General features: G+C 38.7%; 1 protein-coding gene across 7 annotated transcripts in view; it reads right to left on the bottom strand.

Moving 5' to 3' along the window:
- The window catches only part of dyrk1aa (dual-specificity tyrosine-(Y)-phosphorylation regulated kinase 1A, a), a 113020-nt gene that overhangs the window by 23632 nt on the left and 61683 nt on the right, over window positions 1-27705 (bottom strand). For all 7 annotated transcript variants that reach the window (XR_008724485.1, XM_055645136.1, XM_055645135.1 and 4 more), the window contains 5 exons: window positions 21100-21219; window positions 7544-7732; window positions 3523-3670; window positions 1725-2011; window positions 740-886 (listed from right to left, as the gene is read on the bottom strand). Coding sequence is in view for 6 of the 7 variants with exons in the window: in XM_055645136.1 (XP_055501111.1) it covers window positions 740-886; window positions 1725-2011; window positions 3523-3670; window positions 7544-7732; window positions 21100-21219 (891 nt within the window). In the remaining variant the exon portion in view is untranslated. The remainder of the gene's footprint in view (window positions 1-739; window positions 887-1724; window positions 2012-3522; window positions 3671-7543; window positions 7733-21099; window positions 21220-27705) is intronic.

The raw sequence follows: 27705 nt of genomic DNA, 5'->3' as shown, positions 1-27705 counted from the left end.
TTTGTGTTCTTTACTCTTTATTGTGTAGTCTATTTTTGTTGGCTATTCATTGAAAATGGTACTGAACATATTAACTCACTACCCCTCACACCCCCCCCCCCCCCCCCACCCTTAACGTATTCAGTTATAGCAGACAATCGGTAATAATTATCTCCCACCACCTGTGTGGTCCGTTATTGTAAGGGGTTTCTGTACATCATTTGTCAGATGTTTTCCCACTCAGTAAAGTTATTTTTTTCCTATTTCAGCCATCATGTAAATTTAGATATATTGTTAACAAATAAGGAACATTAGCTCCTCTACAGTTCAATGGAAAAACACGTGCAAGAAAAATCTAATACATTACATAGATTGTAAGTACTTGGTAAAACATGTTTTTTCTTAATCAAATAATACTGTGTGACATAGTGGAAAAGTGGTAGAATTGCTGCCTCACAGCACCAGAGAGTCGGGTTCGATCCTGACTATGCCCCCCCCACCCCCCGTCCCGTGGTTTCTCTGGGTGCCCCGATTTGCTCCCACGTTCTGAAGACGTGCAGGTTTGTAGGTTAATTGGCCTCTAGTGTAGAACTGGTGTATGGCTGATCATGGGTCAGTATGGACTCAGTGTGCCGAGAGGCCGGTTTCCACACTGTATCTCTGAACTAAATGAAATGAAACATCAGTCAATGACAAATGTTGAAGGTGTTATCACCCGTTCCAATTATTTGCTAGTCTTGTTTTAAAATTATTTTCCTACCTCATTAGCACCACTGAAGAGTGGCTCTCCAGTGTGCATCTCTACCAGAATGCAACCTAATGACCACATGTCAATAGCTAGATCATAGGGCATTCCCAGCAACACCTCTGGTGACCGATAGAAACGACTCTGAATGTACTGGTATATCTACAAAAGAACAATAGAAGAGTTAATACAAGAAATTACTGGAAACTAATAATGTCATTTTTGTGTTCCATTTAGAATATTGCATCAAAATTGCAGTTTATGTTTAATATTTACATTGCAACCTCAAAGCTACTACTATTCTATTTGTTTTATTGCACCACAAATAAGTTTTCATACATTCATGAAATTGAGGAAACTGACAGGAAAAATGCATTGATTTTGTCAAAGTTAGAATTAAATTTAGTGTGGCACAGTGACAAGTTGTAAGAAATTACCCAGATATTGGAATTTTTTCATATAAATACAGAAATACAAATACTTCAATTATTTTCCATTTTCAATAGATAAAAAACTAGAATATAAGTTTGCATTTTTAGCATAATTTTAAGCAGGTAAGAATAAGAATCAGCATTTTATGGCAGCTTCTATACGGGGTGATCGCTGGTTGGCGCAGACTCGGTGGGCCGCTGTAATTCTAAAAGTTAAAATTAAAAGTTCTATCCAATAAACTGATTCACCCAACTTTCTTAAAGGCTCGGCTGCTTCAACTGCACTCCAGCTGTGCCCTCCCAACTACTTCGCAGTTTTGCCCATTTCATTTGGCTCCCTTAACACAATCTCTGTCAATCCTCCACTTTATTTGTTTAAGCAATCAAATCAATTCTCTCTCATCTGGCATTGTGCCTTTCCTTCTTCAAAACCCATGCTCAACTCCAAACAAACAAATTTACTATGAAGTAAAGATTTATTTTTCAAACTATGCAATGGCCAAATACATTAAAAAAAGTTTACCCCATATCCAAAATCTGTATAAAAGCTATAACTTAATGTTACATACCCTCTGTCCAAGTTGACAAGAGCTGCCAAAGTCAACTATTTTGATAGCGCTCCTTTTGGGATTGCACAATAAGATGTTTTCAGGTTTAAGATCGCAATGGATAATGCTGAGCTCTGGTGTAGCAAGAAAGAGCAGAGCAGTGCACATCTGCTGCGCAAATTTCCGTGTAAGGTTCAAGGAAACACCGCGGAAATTGGTGTTTCGAAGCAAGTCGTAGAGGTTGTAGGATAGCATCTCAAAGACAAGGCAGAGGTGATTTCTAAACATAAAGTGCCGCTTCAGATGAACTGTGGAGAGAATAAAATATATTTAACTAGACCAGTCTTGCAAATACTCAAAAAAAAAATAAATGGCATTTGTAAATGCCTCACTAATGTTGCATCATCTCACTTTAAAAATACTTTATCATATATCTTATCTATTCCTTCCAGATCCTCGCTACAGCTTTCACAGTTTCTCACATTTTTAGTTCTATTTAAGGGTCTTTGACATGAAACAACAATTCAATTTATTTTTTCACATATGCTACGTGACATGTTGAATATTTTCTGTTTTTATTTAATGTTACCAAGAACACCTTGGGCAGTGGGCAGGTGCTATAGACCTGCACGGGAAGGTAGATGCTCCCCATGAGTCTCGGCCAGATGGGGCTCGTCAGCCTGGGAAGGCAATCCATCTAGGAGAGGGAAAACTCTGATTTAAAACCTCCATTGCCTTGTGGCCATATCCAGTCATGGAAAAGGCTCCAGGAGTAAACCTCAAGAAAATCCAGAGTCGGAGCCACTATGGCAGTTCGTCGCTGTCTGCAGCCTCGCTCTGGCAGCTCCTGCGACGGCGCTGGTGCCAAACTGTAACGGTCCTGCTGTTCCTTTGGATCGATCAGTGACCTGGAGAAGGAGGACGTGCTGCATGGGCAACAGCCTGTCCTCCATATGACATCACCCAGGCTTGCATCCGACTAGGATGCATCACCCATGGTCAGTCATGACTGAGAGGGGCCTACTTACTAACCAAGAACACCCAGCACCATCCAGAGGATACCAGAGGAGGTAGTAGAGGCAGGTACTATAATAACATTTGGACGGGTACATGGAAAGAAAAGATTTAGAGGGATATGGGTCAAACACAGGCAATTGGTACATCTTGGTCAGCAGGAGCAAGATGGCCCAAATGGCCTGTTTCCATGCTTTATCACATGAAACTGAACAAATGCTGGACATTTTTCAGAGAAGCCCGGCGTGTGAATGTCTTTGAGTATGTAATACAACTGGAGATCAGTTTTCAAAACTTTGAAAACTCATGTGGGCAAATTCCAGACTGGTGTCTTTTGCAACATAGTTCAATGCACTTCACTTTCATTATTGAATGGTGATTTACTTTTATTTCAGGAGATTCTGAACATGCCTTTTCCAATTCAATACTGCAGTCTAATGACATACAGTCGACTACTTTATTAAAGGTAAAGTTCTGGCACATGATGAAAGCACAGATCTAGAACTGGTTAGTACGTGACAAATCTTTTCACTGTACCTCAGTACATGTGAAAATAAACTAAAGAGGCACTTGGGGCCATCAAAAATAATTTCAGCATATATTTAATTTAGTCCTATACTTAGTCATTTGTAGGTTTTCTTGCCTCTCATGCATGGCACTGGATAATAAATTATAAACAAACATTCAAAATGCTTATGACTCCAGAATTAGCATTTAATAAAGGCATTAGAATTAGAAAAAATGTTTTTTTTTTCCATTGCTCATAAATACCTATAAATTTAAATTAAAATTAGTTGGTCATTACCTATATAGTATTTCATCTCAGTATCATGTTTGTTCATCAGCTCAAGCAGCCGGACCTCAATCTGTGCCTGATTTAGGAATGCTTTCTTGTTCTTTATGATTTTTATTGCTACCCACTCCTGTTCCACACGGTCATATGCTTTGACAACCTGCAAGTAAAACAACAATTAGCAAACCACATGGAGATTAGTTGGCAGAAATGGCATGCTCAACAGTAGTTATATTATGATGAAAAATACAAACACTTTCACTTTCTTTGCACCAAGGCAAACTCCTTGTATGTGAATACTTGGCCAATAAACTTATTAATTCATTCATTTCAAGACAACAACCTGTGTCTTTTATTCAACGTTTTATTTCACGTGTAGGTCTGGTGATCCAAACCGTGGTGGTGTATACACGATACAAGACATTTCTGACGGTGGATTTTATTTGCTTTTACACTAGACTACCACTTAAAGCGTGAAACTGTTAGTTTTAAAATTTACTAATTAGAACACCTACAATGATAACTCTCATTTCCATCCCCAATTACCAAACTTTACAGCATCCAAATTACCAAACTTTCCAAATCCAAGGCATAGCTATGGGCACGCGCATGGGCCCAAGCTATGCCTGCCTCTTTGCAGGGTACGTCGAACAATCCTTGTTCGAGGCATACTGTGACCCAACCCACGAACTCTACCTCCGCTACATTGACGACTGCATTGGTGCTACATATTTGAACCTTAAATTTGACTTAAATGTTGAGGCAGGCCCATAACAGAATTCAGAGAAGAAAATAGATACAAAAAGTACAAAAAGAACAATACTTGGTGGCACCTTCAGCCTTAATGTGTCCAGAAAAATAATATATTTTCAGGCTCATCAACAATCAAGGACAAACTTACAAATTTGTTTCAAATAGACTGAGGTGCAAGGTAATGCTAACAAGAGTATAACATCGGATGTTGATAGTGGCAAATATATTATAGCATTTGATTTCTCATAGCTTCGAAGTCAGGAAACCCTCACCACAAGAAAGCAACTAAATTAGTAAGTGCAAAGATTGAAGTCTCAAAGGTTAATTCAGTACAATAAACATATTATTACCCCAAATAAATGGCTTTTCAACAGTCAATGTCATTTTAGCCAATAGTTCATTCCACAGCCAGTCATATCTGAAATTGCTCATCTGCTGATATACATCCATTGCTATTACCATTTATACAAATACAATAGCAGACACTTTGTTTTACCAGTCACTGACTTCCAGAACAAGAGAGCAGTTTATCACCTTCATAATTTAACATGCTAATGCCCAGTCACTATTGTAGATTGGTTATTGCATGTGAACCAATCGGAGTAATGTACTGACACTAACTCCACCTTACTGTACACTTTATATTAACACTCACTTCCCATATCGGTGGTAGAGATGAACTAACAACGTATTGTACTGCACCACCAAGACTGATGATTAAAGCTGACTTTGTACACCAGACAGTGTCTGTACAGTTGTCTACAACTATATTTTGGCACTGGCACTAATGGAACAATCTCAGAATGCCAGTGGAATAGTGATTTCCCCCTAAAGCAGTTGCTCGTAATTGCAAAATGAATACTTTGCAAAGGGAAGCTTGCTTGAAAGATATCACTACCAACCTTAAGGACATGATTTGTAAATACCCGAATAGGTACAGGTTGACAAATTGAAAAAATTCCCAATGTGCCAATTCAGTTGGGCAACCAAAAATCATTCAGCTGCCGAGGCATAAATTCAGGAGATCACGTTGTATCTTTATAGGGCTCACTTAGGCTGCATTTGTTATACTGTATGCAGTTCTGATCGTCCCATTATAGGAAGGATGTGGAAGCTTTGGAAAGGGTATAGAAAAAGATTACCAAGATTAAAAGGTATTAGCCATAAGGAGGTAGGATAAACTTGGATTGCTTTCTCTGGGTGTCTGTAGCTGAGAGGAGACTTGATAAATGTATATAAAATTATGAGAGGCATGTATAGGGTAGACAGTCAGACCCTTTTTCCACATTGTGGAAATGTCAAAGATGAGACAGCTCAGCTATAAAGTGACAGGGAAAAAAGTTTTCTGAATTAAGAATTTTTTAAAACACAAAGAATGATGGGTGCTTGGATCATACTGCCTGGGGTATCTCTCCCCTGACATCAGTCTGGAGAAGGGTCTCATCCATTCATGTTTGGCATGGACAAAGTGCCAGTTCGTGTGCTGCACTGGTCTATATTCTATGATGATTTTTAGCTGCCACATATCGAAATATTGATGTATTTTAATTTCACTTTCCCCCCCAGTCTGTCTAAGTATGATGCAGCCAGGTTCAAGGCTGAATGACTTGTCCAAATGAACTAAACTTAGAGACATAGAAAGATAGGTGCAGGAGTAGGCCATTTAGCCCTTCATGGCTGATCATCTAAAATCAGCACCTCGTTCCTGCTTTCCCCCCCTATCCCTTGATTCCTTTAGCCCTAAGAGCTAAATCTAACTCTCTCTTGAAAACATCCAGTGAATTGGCCTCCATTGCCATCCGTGGCAGGAAATTCCAGATTTGCAACTCTCTGGGTGAAATGGGTCGACTGGGCTCGTCTCATCTGGTCGACCTCATCTCAGTCCTAAATGGCCTACCCCTTATTCTTAAACTGTGATCCCTGGTTCTGGACTGCCCAAACATCGGGAACATTTTTTCCTGCATATAGCCTGTCCAATCCTTTAAGAATTTTACATGTTTCTATAAGATCCCCTCTCATAGAAACATAGAAATTAGGTGCAGGAGTAGGCCATTCGGCCCTTCGAGCCTGCACCGCCATTCAATATGATCATGGCTGATCATCCATCTCAGTATCCTGTACCTCATCCTTCTAACTTCCAGCGAATACAAGCCCAGTTGACCCATTCTTTCATCATATGTCAGTCCCGCCAACCAAACTTCACACAAGGGCTGCAAGCAAAACTTTCAAAGGGAGAAACATTTTTTCAAAGGGAGTATGATTTTGAAGACAATTGAATATTGATGTTATGAAGGAAAATAATAATGACATTTTCCTAAACATGCAGAATTACAGCTACAGAAATGTGTGAAGGAAATTCACCAACACAACCTATCACACTGCACAAATTTCTCTGTAGTACTAGACTAGGAGATTTTCTGGTAAAACAGAGGAATGTTCTGGCTATTTTAACTTACACTGGAATTATTTCAGAAACACGTTTTCCATCAGCTACTACATCAACTACAAAATGAGACATTAGAAGCCCAGTGGAAAAAGTGACTGCTCATGAAAATTAACGTGCACTGCCAATAAATGGTCTCTTTGTATGTGGGACAGGACAAGAACACATCTATTGTCATCATTCATTTCCCCTGAAGAAGGCAGCTAAAAGTCAACGGTCTTCGTGGAATCCCACATAGGCCAATGCAAGGATAGAATGAGGAGCATTGGTGAATCAAATATGTTTCTCCAACATCTTAGTGATACAAGTTTCCATATTATCCAATCACTTGAATTTAAATTCCCCCATACTCAACACACAAGTTCAATAACCTAAGCACTCTGAAGTACTGGCTAATATTATAAGGGATTTAAATTTTAAAAAATAGAGAATATCTATATACCCTTGTCTTCAAAATACTCTGCTTTCACACATTTCAAAGACAGTGTTCCAAAGACACATGATCATCTTCTCATATCTGCACCCTGACCTGAACAGTATTTCTAGCATTTGCTGTTTTATTTCAAAGTTGAAGCAAAAGCAGGGTTTGGGCTCTCAGTGTGCAGGAAGGGTGCAGCAAAGGTCACCTGGTAAGCAAGGTGTTGAATCTTGAGCATTTCAGAATGTTGGATAGCATATTAAGAGTTTTACTGTTTTAAGGATCAGGAAATTTAATAGTAGTAAATGAGACATGTACATGTCATACAACCTGTAATCTTATCATCAACATGATTTCAACTACTTTAATCAACTTTTAACAAACAAGCAAACTTGTATGCCTGTAAAATTAAAGCTAACCTGTCCAAAAGAGCCTTTCCCAATTAAGGAGTCAATTTCATAGCGGTCCATCCACTTTTCCCCATTTTTCACTATGTAGTCATAGTTGTCATCATCATAGCCATCATTATAGACTTTTCTTTCCTTCTTATGACTGGAATCGTCTCCTTGACCCTGTTGGTGCCGTCTTTTCTTTTTTGCATAGTATACCTGAAAGATAAAAAAATATATAATCACTCAATAAACATGGTTTACAAAAAAGCATCAGTTGAATATGCATCAATGACCAGAGTTGTTAGAAGGCTGGGTGCTTTCTTCCTCCAATTTCAAGCTGAAAGTTTTTTACATACACATCTTATGCATTTACAATAGTTCAATGAAACTTTATACAATTCATTATATTTGTGCAAATAATAACAGAAATCCAAGCCCAATGGTTTTAGTGACAATTCCATGAACACGCTGATATAATTCAGTGTACGAAAGAGGGAAATTTGTTTCATTGAACTACAAATATGTATATAGTATTTTCAATTTGAATAATAAGATTGTTTTTTCCCCCAATGATTTATGCTTTGTTGTTTTATTTCCAGATCCTGTAAAAAGCAAGACATTAGTCTAAAGGAAATATATGTTGTTATCAAATCAACTGATTTGAAGCCAATCAGAAGTATTGATCTTGGATATAAAGGATAGATGCACATTGTTTATATCTTGGGGACAAGAAAACAGGCACAATCGTAATGATAAAATTAGCTCAATTTCTAAGACATTGCATACAAGCTTGTCATTAAAGGTGACAAAACACAATTTTTCATGTCTTAAAATTAAGAACAGAGCATAAAAGGTCCTGGTTTAGTTGTAAGTGGCATAAAGTCACTCCAACAAATCAAATGTTGTGATGCCTCATGCCAAAGGTTTACAAAGTGACAAAGTAAACTAATGCCAATATGCTTGACCTATCATTTGTGAATCTGTCTCTGCCAGATTAACTGCTTTACTCAAACACTTCATGGTCTAAAAATGTAACCTCCATCCCCCTATCGAATTATCTCTTGGTCTTCATTGTTCCAAGGACAAGAACTCCACCTTCTTCAGTCTAACTTTGTAGTGGAAATCCTCAGTCCCGGTACCATTCTAGTAAATCCCTTTTGCACTCATTCTTGGACTCTCACATCCCTACATACAGAATACTATATGTTTCACCACATCTGGAAAGTTTCAGATACTTTTTATGCCCATCATCTATAGCATTCCGCCAAGAATGATGCAGATAGTCTATCGTCACTCCCTTTTCAAATAGATCACTTCATACTCATTTAATTAAATGTAATCTTCCCTTGTCTGCCCAATCTGACAACTAATTTTCTCTTACAGTGTTTGTTTACCACACTTTCACTCAATGTGTCATTTGCTAACTTTGAAATGTTTATTGTTTTACACCTATGTCCAAATAAGTGCCTTGAACCCAACCCAGTTTGAATAAAAATCAGAATCAGTAAAACTTTAATTTCCCACATATCCTTCACTCACACATTAAACTTTGGACAGGGACAATAAACCCAAGTGACCAAGGTCCTTACTTACTTCAATAAGACATCCATACAGCAAAGAAGAACAGAGGAACATTACTCAACAAATGCTCGCTGATAACAGGTTGGTCATGACGCATTTCAGCTCCTGGCTTCGGAACGATCTAGACCCACTTCAATTTACTTATCACCATAACAAACTGATAGTGGTTGCAATTCCCTGGTTCTCCATTCTGCACTAAACCACTTGGATAACTGGAATGTACGTCACGTTGTTGGTCGTGAACCACAGCTTGGCATTCAACACACTCATCAAACTCAGGGGACTGGGTCGCTAATCGTCCCTGTGCAACTGGATCTTCGGCTTCCTCATCAACAGACCACAATCAGTACAAATTGGCAACAGCAGCTCCCTCGCACTGACCATTAGCATGAGGGCACCAAAGGTTGCATCCCCTGCTTTGCTCTATCTATACCCATGACTGTGGGGCCAGACACAGCCACAATGCCATCTTTAAATTCACCAACAATACCAATGTTGGATAATTAACACGGAATGATGAGTCAGAATGCTGAACCACTATCTACCTCTTTGATGTCCCTCAGACTCTCCTTGATCGGACTTTGCTGGCTTTACTTTGCACTAGACGTTATTCACTTATCATGTATCTATACACTAAATGGCTCGATCATGTATTGTCTTTCTGCTAACTGGTTAGCATGCAACAAAAGCTTTTCACTGTATCTCCATACATGTGACAATAAACTAAATAAACTAAACTAAGAATATTGGAGGGAGATTAATAATCTGGTTGATTGATGCCAGAACAACAATCTTGTACTTTTACACTTAGGCAGTTGACACTTCCAAGTCCTCATTTATTTATTTTTAAATATCCCTTCATAACCTCACCACTTCCTATCTATAATCATAAGAACACACAAAAATGGAGCAGGAGCTGGCCTCCTGACCCATAAGCAAGTTCCATCATTCAATATTAACACAGCTGATCTATCCCAGGCCTCAACTCTTCCTCTGTCACATTCCCATAACCCTCAGCAAGAAAACACATCTTTTGTTCTCTAATCCTTTGGGAAATATGCACTCCACAGAGAATGGCCTTTTGATCACTGCCAAAATAATTTGCTCCACTTTTTGCCAGGCCAGCTTGAAACATTCCCCTCAATTAAAGTGGCAACACACGTAGATAGAGTAGCAAAGGCAGCGCTTGGTATGCTTTCTTCAATCTGTCTGGGCATTGTGTACAAGACTCAGGGAATCATGTTGAGGCTTTCTAACATTTTGATTTGGCCATATTTGGAGTATTCTGTTCAGTTCTGGTCGCCACATTACAGAAATGATGCGGAAGCTTTGAAAGGGCACCGAAGAGGTTTACCCGAATGCCTGCTGGATTAATGGGTATTGTGGCGCCACCTGGTGGTCAAGCCACTTACTGATCGAACCCTTGTCACCAGAACTGGAACGGTCACGCAACTGCGTTTGGTGGGAAGAGAACGTCATCAGTTAAGGGGTGTCTACTACAACAGCAGAAACGTAGCTCGAGATCCCTAGTCAATCAATCAACCAATCAATCAATCAGATTTATTCATCACATACACAATAAAGTGCAGTGAAACGAATTTGCCAGCAGCAGTACAATAAAAAAGAATACACAAAACACAATAAACATTTAACACAAACATCCACCACAGCATTCTTCACTGTGGTGGAAGGCACAAAGTATAGTCAGGTCTCATCCACTTTCCCCCGTGGTCAACTACCTCGCTCAACAGCAGCAACATTGACTTTATGTTAGAGTGTACCAAACTCGCATGTATGCCAAACCTGTAATGTTTTAATAAAAACAACGTTTGTACATGACGTTTGGACTCTACAGTATTAACTTTGAGGAAAGATTGAACAAACCGGGATTGTTTTCTCTGATGCAGCGGAGGTTGAGAGGTGACGTTATAGAAGTCTATAAAATTAAGAAGCATAGATAGGGTAGATAGTTCCTTTCCTTTTCTTCCCCCCCCCACCCCCATCAAAGACTAGAGGGCATAGCTTTAAGGTAATCAGGGGACAGCTTAAAAGAAGGGTACAAGACCATTTTTTTTGTGATATGATATTGGCATTTAAAACGCATTTAGATAGGTAAATGGATCTGTAGGGAATGGTAGGATATGGATCACATGCAGGAGGAGGAGATTAATAGGGGACGATCAGCCATGATCACAATGAATGGCGGTGCTGGCTCGAAGGGCCGAATGGCCTCCTCCTGCACCTATTTTCTATGTTTCTATTAATTTAACTTGCTGTCATGTTGGCTCAAATGGCCTACTCCTGCACCTATTGTCTATTGTTCAGCACATGCTAACTTTTGCTTGCTAACTTTCCAGTAAAGCACCTGGTAAGGTCTTGTGATAATACATGCACTATAGAAATATGTTGATGATCTAGAGCATTAAGGCAACAGTGAAACCCCAGATGACATGGAGGATTGCAATTAAATTCTGGATGTTTTGACCAGTCCACATTGTATTTGTGTTGTGTATTTCTAACATCACAAACCCCTTTGTTGGGTTTATGCAGTTTATGGCTTATATATTACAGTCCATTTTTAGTCCTTACAACAAGCTTTTCAACATGCAACTGCAGCCCCACTTTCATAAGTGTCGATCATAACACTTAATTTACTACTTAAGAGAGAGATCTACAATAATTATAGGCAGCATGGAGTAAATGAGGTGCTTGAGGAGTATAAAGAATGTAAAAAGAATCTTAAGAAAGAAATTAGAAAAGCTAAAATATATGAGGTTGCTTTGGCAAGTAAGGTGAAAGTAAATCCAAAGGGTTTCTACAGCTATATTAATAGCAAAAGGATAACGAGGGATAAAATTGGTCCATTAGAGAGTCAGAGTGGACGGCTATCTGCAGAGCCAAAAGAGATGGGGGAGATATTGAACAATTTCTTTTCTTCGGTATACACCAAGGAGAAGGATATTGAATTATGTGAGGTAAGGGAAACAAGTAGAGTAGCTATGGAAACTATGAGATTCAAAGAAGAGGAAGTACTGACACTTTTGAGAAATATAAAAGTGGATAAGTCTCCAGGTCCGGACAGGATATTCCCTAGGACATTGTAGGGAAGTTAGTGTAGAAATAGCAGGGGCTATGACAGAAATATTTCAAATGTCATTAGAAACGGGAATAGTGCCGGAGGATTTGCGTACTGCGCATGTTGTTCCATTGTTTAAAAAGGGGTCTAAGAGTTAACCTAGCAATTATAGACCTGTTAGTTTGACGTCAGTGGTGGGCAAATTAATGGAAAGGATACTTAGAGATAATATATATATATGCATCTGGATAAACAGGGTCTGATTAGCAACCGTCAACATGGATTTGTGCCTGGAAGGTCATGTTTGACTAATCTTCTTGAATTTTTTGAAGAGGTTACTTGGGAAATTGATGAGGGTAAATCAGTGGATGTTGTATATATGGACTTCAGTAAGGCCTTTGACAAGGTTCCTCACGGAAGGTTGGTTAAGAAGGTTCAATTGTTGGGTATTAATGGTGGAGTAGCAAGATGGATTCAACAGTGGCTGAATGGGAGATGCCAGAGAGTAATGGTGGATGGTTGTTTGTCAGGTTGGAGGCCAGTGACTAGTGGGGTGTCACAGGGATCTGTGTTGGGTCCACTGTTGTTTGTCATGTACATCAATGATCTGGATGATGGAGTGGTAAATTGGATTAATAAGTATGCAGATGATACTAAGATAGGTGGGGTTGTGGATAATGAAGTAGATTTCCAAAGTCTACAGAGAGATTTATGCCAGTTGGAAGAGTGGGCTGAAAGATGGCAGATGGAGTTTTTAATGCTGATAAGTGTGAGGTGCTACATCTTGGCAGGACAAATCAAAATAGGACGTACATGGTAAATGGTAGGGAATTGAAGAATGCAGGTGAACAGAGGGATCTGGGAATAACTGTGCACAGTTCCCTGAAAGTGGAATCTCATGTAGATAGGGTGGTAAAGAAAGCTTTTGGTGTGTTGGCCTTTATAAATCAGAGCATTGAGTATAGAAGTTGGGATGTAATGTTAAAATTGTACAAGGCATTGGTGAGGCCAATTCTGGAGTATGGTGTACAATTTTGGTCGCCTAATTATAGGAAGGATGTAAAAAAAATAGAGAGAGTACAGAGGAGATTTACGAGAATGTTGCCTGGGTTTCAGCAACTAAGTTACAGAGAAAGGTTGAACAAGTTAGGGCTTTATTCTTTGGAGCGCAGAAGGTTAAGGGGGGACTTGATAGAGGTCTTTAAAATGATGAGAGGGATAGACAGAGTTGACGTGGATAAGCTTTTCCCACTGAGAGTAGGGAAGATTCAAACAAGGAGACATGACTTGAGAATTAAGGGACAGAAGTTTAGGAGTAACATGAGGGGGAACTTCTTTACTCAGAGAGTGGTGGCTGTGTGGAATGAGCTTCCAGTGAAGGTGATGGAGGCAGGTTCGTTTTTATCATTTAAAAATAAATTGGATAGTTATATGGACGGGAAAGGAATGGAGGGTTATGGTCTGAGCGCAGGTATATGGGACTAGGGGAGAATACGTGTTCGGCATGGACTAGAAGGGTCGAGATGGCCTGTTTCCGTGCTGTAATTGTTATATGGTTATATGGTTATGTGGACGACACAGCAACTAATGCTCTAAATATCCCCCCACCCCAGATCTCGCCACTGATGAGCAACTTGTCTTTACACCCAAAAATCAAAGCTACACTGATTCTGCATGTGGCTCAAAGATCAAGTAAAAGGGTAAATAAAGCCATAATAGCTTCTTCTGAAGTGGGAACATCAAAAAACATGTACTTGATTAGGCTTCTGAGAACATTACACTGATTTATGATCCGATTATGGGAATTACATATCAAAGAGTGATTTATTAAAATAATCTGGCCATGCAGAAATTATTACTTTGGCCATTATACAAAAAGGTTCCAAAGTGTTCATTCAAATAAACAGTTTAATATTGTATACATGAATACGTCACAAACAAGGCTCCGTAGCTCCATTGTAATTTAAGACAGACACAAAATGCTGGAGTTACTCAGCGGGACAGTCAGCATCTCTGGATAGAAGGAATGGGTGACGTTTCAGGTCGAAAACCTTCTTCACTCTCCAGCATTTTGTGTCTGTCTTTGGTGTAAACCAGCATCTGCAGTTCCTTCCTACACATTGTAATTGTGACAGCTCTTTAGTACAACTATGTAAGGGATTCCAGATTGCAGCTCTAATCATACGATTCTGTAATTTTATTAACCTTAAATTTTTATTCAGCTCTCTGCTGAAATGTATCACAGAATCCACCTATCACCATTTCAGGCAGTGGATTCCAGATCCTAGAATACAATCATTCAGGATGACACTGACAGATAGACTATCATGGATTGGTAATGTGGTCAGACACATAGCTGTTGAAATTTGATGCACAAACATGAGAATGATTGTATTTTGGCTGAAAGAATGGGAAGCTGCATTACAAACTTAATGGTAAATTGATTGAGGCTGAAGGAGCAGATAGGTATGATTTTTTTGTTTACTACTTCACATCTCTGTTCCCTAGTTATTATCTTCCACATTAAACCATTTTTACTCATTTGTTTTATTACAATTATTTACAATTTTGAATATTTTTAAAGAGAACCACAGCTTCTTTGGTCTATGCATAAATTAAGTCTCACAGCTCTAGAATAAATCAAGTAAATCTTTTCCCTGCAGTCTAAAAGGCCTCGACTTAATTCCTAAAGTACAGGGCCTAAAATGTACTACTTTTATTTTCATCTTTGATTTATTAATGCCAATGATCATATATAGCTTTTAATAGGGCTTATAGTTTGTCCTACCACCTTCAACGTTATGAATCTACTTACTCCGATAGCCTCTACAACATTTACCATTTATTTTGGCAGATATATTCCAAAGAGGTAATACAAACAAAATTACTTCCCACATTTGTCCATGAAATTTCAACAGATGTGTCGGATCATTTATCACTTCACATTGGTCTATCAATGAGAGTCTTATATACACGAGTTCTGGTCTAATGTAGATCTGAACAAAAGGCAATCCAACAGAACCTTCCAATCCAATGACCTCTACCAATAAGGGGGATAAATGCAGATTTCTGAGAACACCGCTATTTGCAGTTTCTCCTTGAAGTTGCACACTCTTCTGACTTTTTACATTTAGTTTTTGGGGTGGAAAAAGCCAGCATTTACTGCCCAACCTTATTTGTATTTGAGAAGATGGTGCTGAGCAACCTCCAACTGCTCAGGTAGAGCCATACAGCACAGAAGCACATAATTTTAACCATCAAGTACTACCTATCTAGATTAAACCCATTCACCAGCATCTTGGTTCATAGCTTCCCTGAAGCTAAGATTTCAAGAGCTCATCTGAATACTTGAGTAATCGGGTCCCTCAGCACGGAAGCAGGGTCTTCGGCCCACACATCCGTGCTTACTAAGATTCCCCCATCTACGCTAGTCCGATTTGCCCACTTTTGGCTCATTCCATATACCCAACACCCTCAGAATGAAAGGTTGTAGGTTCCAATCAAATCTTTCCCCTCTCACATTAAGCCAATGTTCCCTGGTTCTTGATTATCCTACCCTGGGTAAAAGACACCACGCATTTATCTTATCTGTTTCCCTCAGGATTTTATACACCTTTATAAGATTACCCTCTCACTGTGCTTCTTATATGCTGTGCAAATACCTGCCTCTACTACCAATTCAGGCAGCGCATTCCAGATTCCAATCACACTTTGGGTAAAAGACATCTTTCTCAAACCCTTCAAAATCTCATTGATGGTGGACAGATGGTGCCCCAACCCGAATCACAATACCGAATCACAATGGTCACTGCCTCCCATTCCAAAAATGGAACCTTCATTCAAATGTTTCTTGTCTGTTAACTAATCCTCAACACCCAAGATCACGTGTTTCAACTGTTTAATAAATTTGCATTGTGCCCTAAATATTTTCTGAAAACTCAAATACACCAAATCACTAGTTATCCTTAAGTTTTCTGCTAGTTACAACTTCAAAAAAATCGAACAGGTTAGCTAAATTTGAGATTTGTTAAATTTGAGTTCCCTTTCATGAATTCATGCCAGCTCTGCAGAATCCTATTATGATGTTAAAACTGCTCAGTTACCACTGTATTCAAATAATTTTATCTCTACTAACGTCAGGCTAACTGGCCCACAGTTCCTCGTTTAGTCTCCTGCCATTCATAAATTCGGGGTTACATTTGCTACCTTCCCAATTGCAGGCACTATTCCAAATGTTGCAAACAATCAACACCACCACCATGGCTACCTCTTTTTAGCCTGAGAGTGCAGGCCAACAGTTCTTGGTATTTTATCACCTTTCAGTCTCAATAATTTACCAAATGGCTTTACTTTAAATTAAGGGGAATTTGTTTAAGCTCCTCACAGTGCAATTCTCCACTTTTTTGTATATTTTTGTATTTTGTATTGTATTTTTTTCTGTAAAGATCAACAAAATGGTATCATCTCACGTTAATTTTCTTATTCTTCAAGGTAATTTTTGTTGTATATAAGGGACGCACACATTAAATTCAGCTACTCTTTACCAGTTTGAAAGATCAATGAACTGTTCTCATGCCTCTCGCTATACAATTTGCATATTCTACACTCCTTTTCAATGCCTTGGCTCTTTTTGGTTGAATTCTAAAGTTTTACCCAATCTTCAGATTTATTGCTTCTTTTGGTAATATTATAAGCACTTTCTTTGATCTAATGCTGCCTTTACTCGCTTGATGGCCAAGTTGGACCACTTTTCCTGTCGGGTATTTTACAGGATATATATTACGTAAACCATGTATTCATATAATGTCGTAACGTAATATTGTTTCTCAATCTAATACAGCCAACCTCTGACTCAAACTCTTAATTTTCTTCATTCAGATTTAAATAAAACACTTTTAATCTTGGTTTTAAAGTTCTATCCTATTATGGTTACTGATCCCAAAATGCATCTCAGCTACCACACCAAATGACCCTTGATCATTACACAATGAAATAAAGTTTCTCATCGATTCCTCAACAATGCAGAGCTTGAAAATCATCTGTTTTACAATCCATTCATTCATCTTCCGCTAATTTGGCCTGCCCAGCCAACATGTTGGCTCGGGCAGTCAGTGATTTTATTTTCTTTCCTACATATACCTCAGGTTTTCTCATTTATATATGTCCTCAATACATGTACTATTCAAGGGGCAATGTGTAGGTATGTTACAAAACTTAGCTTCAGCGGCGCTGCAGTTCTGCCACTGCCCGTGTGCGTGACTTTGGCGCCTTTTGAGAGGGGGGCGGGTTTAAAATGCGATTTTTCTGCAGCCTATTCAAATTGATCTCTGTCAGGCTGTTTAGTTGCTAAAGAAAAATCGCTTCGACTGCCGTTTTATTAAGTTTATTAAAATTAGCGCTGGATAATTTAATTGTTGGAGTAAATTTAAAATCTTCTTCAAATGCCGTCAACGCCGACAATGGGATGGATCTCACGTAGGGGACAAGGCAAGGTATGCAGTTTATTTTTTCATATAAACTTGCTTCTTAGGATGCCTTTAATCAAAATTTCACGTTGCGAAAATGTCATTATGTAAATATACGAACCGGCAGTATTTTTCCTGCCGATATGGGGTTTAAATTCACTGCAACCGCAACGTTCCAAACCAGCGCGTTCCACAAAATCCCACTCGCAAGATGATTTAAATGCCCATTAATTTACAGGAATTAAACACTAAATTCCTTCCATTTGGCCTATAAATTAATGACAATGAGATTTTAAAATCATGTTACATTGTGAATTCTTGTGTGAATGTTATTTGGACACTTAGGCTTTTTAAAAATGTTAACCTTTTCTTAAGAAATGGATAGATGTTTAGATCTAGTAATTGAATTTTGTAATTAGCTCCAATTGGGTAACTAACTAATTATATGCTTTAATTTCAGGTCATCCAAGTAAGATCGTTTCATATTTGTTTCAGAATGCTTCAATCTATAATAACTGAAAATTTCATTAAGTTCTCCTAATTTTTAAGAAAGTTATGGGCTTTTGACTGTCCTTGATCACAGCTTTAGTGTTAAGTGAATGGAAAAGCAATAGGGAACAAGATGCTAATTTCTGAGTATGAAAATGGCCATAACTGTTTTTAATACTGAAGATATGAAAGTGAATTAGGTGTCAAATTAAACTTCTTTTTATGCTTTATCTGATGGGATAAATTGCAGACTTGATTTTTAAAATCTCAAAATTTTGTAACATTGCTACAATGTGCAATATTTGCTTTCCCTTGCTATTTCAGTCACTCAAATTAATTGTATGTAGCTTTATCTCAAATCCTGCTTTTCTACTGCATTTATCTCCTGATCTAATGCATCATCTCCTGACCTAATTTGCATTTCTCTTCCAAAGACATTAGAATACTTCTCGGAATATTTTATTACCAACATTGGTCACTTTTTAATCACGTAGTTTCAGTGGTTATTAAATTATATTTGTTTCTATTTAGACTATTAATTAATCCCACCACTGTTGAATGGATTCAGACGAAGAGCATTCAATTGCATCTGCGCCATTTTTCCCTGTTAGACATGGGATGTTCCCTAAACATCCTGAAATATTCTAAGCTCATCTATTGCATCCGCTGTTCCAGTTGTCAACTGCTCTACATCGTTGAGACCAAGCGCAGGCTTGGCGATCGTTTTGCCCAACACCTCCGCTCAGTTCGCATTAACCAACCTGATCTTCCAGTGGCTCAGCACTTCAACTCCCCCTCCCATTCCGAATCCGACCTTTCTGTCCTGGGCCTATTCCATGGCCAGAGTGAGTCCCACCGCAAATTGGAGAGGCAGCACCTCATATTTCACTTGGGTAGTTTACATCCCAGTGGTATGATCATTAACTTCTCCAATTTATGGTAGTCCTTGCTTTCTCCCTCCTTCCCCTGTTCCCCTACAGCCCACTGTTTCCGTCTCTTCCTTACTTCTTCCCGAACCCCCAAATCAGTCCGAAGAAGGGCCTCGACCCGAAACGTCACCTATTCCTTCGCTCCATGAGTTTCTCCAGCATTTTTGTCTACCTGAAATACTCTAATGTTTGTATCTTTGCGACAGATTCTGGTTGTCATAGATACATAGAAAATAGGTGCAGGGGTAGGCCATTCGGCCCTTCGAGCCTGCACCGCCATTCAATATGATCATGGCTGATCATCCACTTCAGTATCCCGTACCTGCCTTCTCTCCATACCCCCTGATCCCTTTAGCCACAAGGGCCACATCTAACTCCCTCTTAAATATAGCCAATGAACTGGCCTCAACTACCCTCTGTGGCAGAGTTCCAGAGATTCACCACTCTCTGTGTGAAAAATTGAGTCCTTGCCCATTTGCACCTACTATGCATCATCAAAAACTCTTCTCAATTTCCCTTCATCAGAACACACCTCCATCTATTCTACAATTTAGCACAAACTCTTTTTTGGAGCTCCAGTTATTCAATTTGCAAAATCGTTGGTTACAGCCCAATTCAAATGAAGCCTGTCAATAGAATAGTTCCCTTTCTGAGCACTGCTGACAGTATTCCATTTCTCCCACGAATGTTTGATCCAGGCGTTTGATTTTTTTCATTTTATTTATGAATAGGCAATCCATTTAGTTATTCATTAAATTTAATGGGACTGAATGGGCCTCAATCTCCTCAAATACATCATCGCCTGCAGAACTGCAGTAGTTTCTCAGATCAGTACATTTATCTACATTCCTGCTTTCATTTCCTCATCTTTTCTGGGCAACTCATAGGTACGATTACCAATTTCCAATTATTTCGCCCCTTTAAGCTAGGTTTCTCCTCTAGCCATTATATAATGCACCTTGTGAAAACCTGTGTTTATAGTCAACAACCTTATTTATAATTCTCTGCATTTACATCGGAGCATTCGAGAACTATGTTAGATTGTTTCACATTTGTCTTCACCCAATTCGTCCTAATATAACGACTTCATAAACTAATCACTGGCAGAAATTCTATTCATCCCCAAAACATGCAATATTATGGGTTTATTGGATTCTGTAAATTACCCCTGCTGTGTAGGGAGTGGATGCAAAAGTGAGATAACATAAAATTAGCGTGAACGGGTGATCAAGGGTTGGTATGGATTTGGTAGGCCAAAGGGTCTGTTTCTACAGCATATAAACAGCCTGAAAAGCCTGAACAGTTCAGGCTTTTCCCACATTGCCCGTCATAGATGAAGGATCCTGACCAAAATGAGTCAATTTCCCTCCACAGATGCTGCCTCACATCAGATTCCTCCAGCAGATTGTCCCTCTGGTATAATATTATTTATGTCCAATAAAAGCAGATATACAGATTCTACTGATAGTACTGAAAATATATTTTCTTGAAGTAGAAAAATATAATACTGCCTTTGCCTCTCTCAAACTCCAAATCGAATAGGACAGCCATAAGAGAAATATTTCAATTGAAGTGTGAAAAAGGACATCCTCCTGTCACAATCATAAATAACTAATTATTTAAAATAATTACCGGTAAGCTGAAATGCCCATACAAATTTCAAAGGTCGGTGAGATTCAATGTCAATCCAGAATTAGGTTCCTGCATCTCAAATGTTTGAAAAATGCCCTTAAAAGCTCAAAAGGTAAATTAAGACATCACAGGTCCACCAAATATCTTTGCAGAGTACAAAATGAACAGCTGAGAACTGTCAAGTACTGGACAAATTTAAAACATTGAATCAATACACTAAATGGGGTTCTTGTGAACACAAATTAATTGACATCCAATGTAATTGTATTCACTATCAAAATTGTTTTCCATGGATTGATTTAATCGCAAGAAAAATTACCACATCCAATTTCAACATTTCAAAATTAACAAAGGCATACTACAAATGTATTGCTTTGTCTCATAAATGGACCTTAGAAATGCAAGCTTTACCTCATTAATGTGTTTGTATGTTTTGATCAAATCTACAGAAAGTTTCCTCAGTGGAGCAGTGATAGGGTCACGGAACGTTTGGGGCATTCGCCGTTGCAACATGACAACATCAGGCATCACCTGCAATAAATAACAGTATTGATTATTTGAAGGACCAGCCTTGATGTGGACACAAAAGCACATTCCAAGGGTAGCAGTAACATTATATAAAGATACTGGCCTCAAATAAATTAGTTTATGAGAATCAATGAATGTTACAGCACATCATCCACTCTATTATTTGCTTTTCCAAGAGTACTTTGAATCGTCGCTTGAAAGTCACCACTGAAATTGCCTTCTCCCATCTTTCAGGAGCTCTAATATAATAATACAATTAACATTTTCAAAATCAATGGATGGAACTCAAAATTTCCAGTGTGTTTTTTCAGATCAATCAATCCCCCTCCCCCCCCCCCCCCCCCCCACCAAGTGGAACTGTAACAGTGTCCATATTTTCAAAAGGGTGCATGGAAGGATAAAAAACAGAAATCATAATTAACCATCAACCACATTTTTTTAGAGCTAATATTTTCCATTAATGTTGGAATACAAGCCTAAAGAAAAATAATAGAATGCATACTGCACAAAAAATGTATACACAGAAATCAAACCAATTTTTTCTTCTAATGCCACATGTTCTTTCCACATTGTGGGAAAGTTAATTGCAACAGCAATTTTAAAGAAAATAACACGAAAATAGGAGCAAGCCGCTCGGTCCCTCGAGCCTGCCCTACTATTCAATATTAGCTCCAGACTCTCATCTGTGTCAATTCCCCGAGCACCATTTTTCCTGATCTTTCAAAAACTTCCTCTTAATATTTCCAATAAACTAGCCTCCAGAAACTTGTGGTAGAGAATTTCTGAGAATCACCATCCACTGGGAAAATAACAGTAGTTAAAATGTATAAATCTACTTTGATTTCCTCAATGTCACCCTAAAGAAAAAAAAATAATACATTAACACTATTCAGAGGTTGCAAATGTGAGAATCAAAGTACAATTGTCAGTTAAGTCAAAAATAATGTTAACTGCAAATAATGGACTGAAACAAGGTTGAGTTTAAAACTTGTAAAATATGACAACCCTGGCACTAACTTACACTGTGCTGTTTGATACAGAGAGCCTGTGATAGAACAAGTAAATTAGAATTACCAGGTCCAGAAACAAGCAGGTCCAGAAAAACGATTACAAGAAAGAGAAGAAAGGGTTGAACTATCCAAAGAGTCATGTTGGTGAAGTAATTGACATTTTAGGAAAGCATTTTAAACAATTGTTTTTTGTAAACCAACATTTGTAGGTCTAAGAAACAACAAATGCTGGAATCTGAAGCAAAATAAATTGCTGGTAGGTAATAAGGGCATAAGTGATAGTAAAATTCTACTCCGCCAATCAATCATGGCTAAACCTATCTCTCCCTCCTAACCCCATTCTCCTGCCTTCTCCCCATAACCTTTGACACATGTACTAATCAAGAATCTATCTCTGCCTTAAAAATATCCACGGAATTGGCCTCCACACCCTTCTGTGTCAAAGAATCCACAGATTCACCATCCTCTGACTCTCCTCATCTCCTTCCTAAAATAATGTCCTTTAATTCTGAGGCTATGACCTATCGTCCTCGACTCTCCCACTAGTGGAAACATCCTCTCTATAACTCAGCAACAACTCAGCTAGTCGAGCAACATCTGTGGAGGCAAAGAAGTGGTTGATATTTTCGGTTGAGATTGCATTAAAATGGAATGCCAAGTTTCAATCTGAAACTGCAACCATCTCGGAGTAGCACAATCTGTTATTAAATAAAGATCGGCTGAACATGTAAAAAATAAGTGCCAGTAATTAATGAAAGTTTATTTTTGAAAGTAAAAGAGAGAATTATAGAGAGAATAGGAGCAAATAATACAAGAAGGAAGAGAATTACTTGCAGGTTTTCAAACAGAAAAGGTTTCTGTTTCAAGGAACATTGCAACTAATGCCTTTAAATTGCTTCCTTGTACCAAATGTACCATTACTCAATACATCTATTCTTTTCATATCCAATATACCTATGTCCAAAATGGTTTGCAAGTCAAAAATTGATTCCTTTTAAAATAAATATTGAAAGTAAAATGGGAAAGAGGCAAATCTAACATAATTAAATGCTTCCTTACATTCCAACATCTCCTCTTACAAAAAATATGCAAGAAATTTTGATCTGCTACAACAATGTTTTTAGAAAAAAGAATTGAACTTCAGCAAGTGATCTCTCTCCTCCTACTACATTTTCTTTCAGTATTACCCTGCTCCTCCTCGCCCAAATACTAAGGAGATTCGCATCAACTGGAAAACCCACATAAATATTGTGGGTACAAGTGCAGGTCAGAGGCTATGTATTCTGTGGCAAATGACTCATTTCTAAGAGTATATTGGTTGAGTGCAGCTCCAACAATACTTGAAAATCAGCACCATACAGGACAAAGCAATTCACTTCGCCAGCACCCTAGAAACCACCACAAATATTTATTCCTTCCATGAGCAGCACTTTAAAATGCACTCCTGTAATTTACAATAACTTCCCCTAAACACTCAACCTCCGATGTTCCAGGTGCGACAGAGGTTTACCTGCATCTCTTCCAACCTCATCTATTGCGTCCGCTGCTCTAGATGTCAGCAGATCTATATCGGTGAGACCAAACGGAGGTTGGGCGATCGTTTCGCTGAACACCTCCGCTCGGTCCGCAATAACCAAGCTGACCTCCCGGTGGCTCAGCACTTCAACTCCCCCTCCCACTCCGCCTCCGACCTCTCTGTCCTGGGTCTCCTCCATGGCCACAGCGAGCAGCACCGGAAATTGGAGGAACAGCACCTCATATTCCGTTTGGGGAGTCTGCACCCCGGGGGCATGAACATCGAATTCTCCCAATTTTGTTAGTCCTTGCTGTCTCCTCCCCTTCCTTAGCCCCCTGCTGTCTCCTCCCATCCCCCAGCCTTCTGGCTACTCCTCCTTTTCCCTTTCTTGTCCCCACCCACCCCCGCCCCCGATCAGTCTGAAGAAGGGTTTCGGCCCGAAACGTTGCCTATCTCCTTCGCTCCATAGATGCTGCTGCACCCGCTGAGTTTCTCCAGCTTTTTTGTGTAACCTCCGATGTTACAAGATGGACATGTCAGCCGATTAAGAAAATTACAAATACCTGCAAGTTTCTCTCCAAGTCGCACATCACCCATAATCCTTTCATTAATCAGGCCTTTTTACCCAACAGAATTTAAACATCAAATGCTAGACAGTTATAACAAACTTCAAATCACAGCAAAACTAATTCTAAATTAGCTAGTCCAAGAATATTCTCATCTTAAACTCTGTTCATTTGATCCAACCACAGCCAAAATGCCTTGTACTGTAGTCAGGATCCAACAACAAGGAACAAGGCATTAGAATCATAAAGACCATGGTCACACCCTGCCGTTTTTACATGGTAATTTGCAGTGAGTTTTCGAAGTTCTTAGATGCAAACTACAGAAGTGTATTATAAAATCTCATCAGTTGTACAGAATTACATGAGGTTAGTCCCCGGATATCAGAGGTGTCCACCCGAGAAAAAAGTAAAAGCTTTCAGTGTCAATAAAACAAGATTAAGAATGGTTTTGACTTGAAATATTTTTTGACAATCTTTACAAATTTAGATACACTAATGCACTTCAAGAAAATGTATAGAGACATGGAAACAGGTTCTTCGTCCCAATTTGTCAATTCTGACCAAGTTGCCCCATCCAAACTTGTCCCATTTTCCCTCGTTTGATCCATATCCCTCTAAAGCGTTCCTGTCCATGTGCCTGTCCAACTGTCTTTAAAATGTTATTGCACCTGCCTTCACTATTTCCTCTGGCAGCTTGCTTCATTTACCCACAATCCTCAATGTGAAAATGTTACCCTTCAGGCTCCAAATAAGTCTGCCCCCTCTCACTTTAAACCTTTCCCTCTTGTTCTTGATTCCCCTTCCCAGGGAAGACTACTTATACATTTACCCTATTCCGCTCATGATCTTATACACCTCTATAAAATCACTCCCCATCCTCCTGTGCTCCAAGGAATCGTCCTATCCTGCCCAGCCTCTCCCTATAGCTCAGACCCTCGAGTTGTGACAAAATCCTCATAAATCCCCTCTGCACTCTTTCCAGTTTAATGTTTCTTTCCTATAGCAGGGTGACCAAAACGGAACACAATACTCAAGTGCGACTTCATAAACTTCTTGTACAACGGTAACATAATATCCCACTCTTGCTCATTTTCTTTGTTCAATTTTCTTACAACACTTAAGTCCAAGGTACTCTCATATTCCAACTGAAAGTATTATCAATTTTCCTTTACATCCAAATGGACCAACGGACTCCAGATTTTTGAATTATCTCCAACCAGAAGTAAAGCTTTCAATAATTTACATTTTGGGGTGGCTCTTTTGGAGATAAAAAGTAAGGAGATAGTTTACATTTTCCCAGATGCTCCGAGGGTTCTGGGGGTCCAAGTCCATTGTCCCCAAAAGTGCCAACTCAAGCAGGTAGAACTACTAAGACGGTGCAGAAATGTACAGTTCTGGTCATCCATTTACAGTAAGTACATGGGGGCATTGGAGAGGGTGCAGAAGAGGATGTTCTCTAGATTACAGGGTATTAGCTACAAGGTGTGGTTGGACAAGCATGGTTTGTTTCTTCTGGAGCATCGGAGGTTGATGGGAGACTCTGATAGAAGTATACACAATTACGAGAGCCATGGGTAGGGCAGATAGTCGGTATCTTTATTCCAGGGTGGAAATATCAAAGACTAGAGGGCACAGCTTGTAGGTCAGAGTTTTAAGGGGAATACGTTTAAGGGGAATACGTTTAAGGGGAACACAGCTTGTAGGATAAGTATAATTTTTACTCGGAGTATGGGAAACTGGTCAGTGATACCAAGGATGGTACTGGAGGCCAATATGGCAGTATTTTAGGAGACTTTCAGATAGGCACATGAATACGCAAGGAGTGGAGGGATATGGATCAAAGGCAAGCAGAGGATATTGTGGCCAAATGGTCTGTTCCTATGTTGTACTGTTAAATGCTTAACAGAGGATATATTCACAGAGATCTCCTTTTCCCTCATTAACTGAATAATTTATTTTGCACAGACTGAAGAACATGCCAACTTCCAGATCAAACAGCTAATCGTAGTATTCCCCAATTCAGGAATCATTGCGACATCAGTTATCAGGCTTTAAGATTCACTTTTCTCTCTTTACTTTCTTTTCCCAACCAAATGGTTCCCTTTTGATTTTCTGTCAGGCACTATCATTAATGATCATTAAATAAGCCTGGATTATCCTGTACTTCACAGCTGTGTAGTTTGTGTTTGATGCAATATGCTCAGAGAGACGTATAGGGTTATATCAAGAAGACAGGTCACTTGGGTTGAGGACCTAGAAGATGAAGTTGTTTAAAACAATGAAAGGAATCAATAGGGTGGATAAGAATAAATTATTTCACACAACAGTGAAAAAACAAAACAAAAGTTTTCAATTTGAGCTGGACCCTTTAAAATCAGTTTTACTACACAGAAGGAAGATTGCAACACTGCCTTGAAGGATTGTAAATGGTGGTACTGATTGAAAGGTTAATATTATATACAATGGTAACATGCAACCCATAGCAATAGTGGGCAAATGGACTGAGATAAGATCACCATAAAGAATGCTAAAAAGGGTTCAAATAACTAAATGCTCCACTGCCTTTTTGAAAATTCTTAAGATGATTCATCAGTTATGAATTTCTGTAACAATTTACATACATCAATATATCCCAAATCATTTGAAAGGTTACAACCAATACATTTCTGATTGCTATATATTACCACAACTTGAATAATTTTCCTTTTCATTTCTAATGTATTAAAGTCATTATTTAAAGCATTAAATAAAGAATTCACAACTTGCATTGTTTTGATTTTATACGTTGACCTATATCATTACAATTAATTACCAGACATTCAGGACATAAGTTGAACTTGCTGACCACCTTTCACAATCACTGCCCAATTGTTCTCCACATACCTTGTACCTTAATTCTCTGTCGCTATGCACCCCTTTGTATATTAACATGATTTCAGCTGTCAAATGGCCACAGGTGATGCAATAAAATATCTCTGCCAGCTAGCAAAGCTGGGTACAGGACTCTTCTGATAATAGATTATTTTATAGTTTTTAAAAGTCGGATTTGTAAAATAACTTGGCAAGATATGATTGAGAAGCTAACGCCATTCTTTTTAGATTCTACTGGCAGAATTGCTGGGAATTTGTTGCTGTAATGATCACCTGGACTCCAGCACTGAAAATGTAAATCAATTTAAAGATTGTTAACTTACATTTCAGTAAGAATGTCAATGCTAAATATTGGAAAATATGGGTACAAATATCCATATAAATTTAACACTGTAACATCATTGTGGTTGCTCATAAAAAGTCTATCAATGAGCTAGCCAACAGAAAAGTTTTTTCAATCTTAAAGGAATTTGGGGAATACTTGAACAATTTTCTTGGCTTGATTGTCAGACCTTGAAAATATATT

The sequence above is a fragment of the Leucoraja erinacea genome, chromosome 13 (assembly GCF_028641065.1).
Source record: "Leucoraja erinacea ecotype New England chromosome 13, Leri_hhj_1, whole genome shotgun sequence".
NCBI classification, from domain to species: Eukaryota; Metazoa; Chordata; class Chondrichthyes; order Rajiformes; family Rajidae; genus Leucoraja; species Leucoraja erinaceus.
This window is presented reverse-complemented; position numbering and strand designations above follow the sequence as displayed.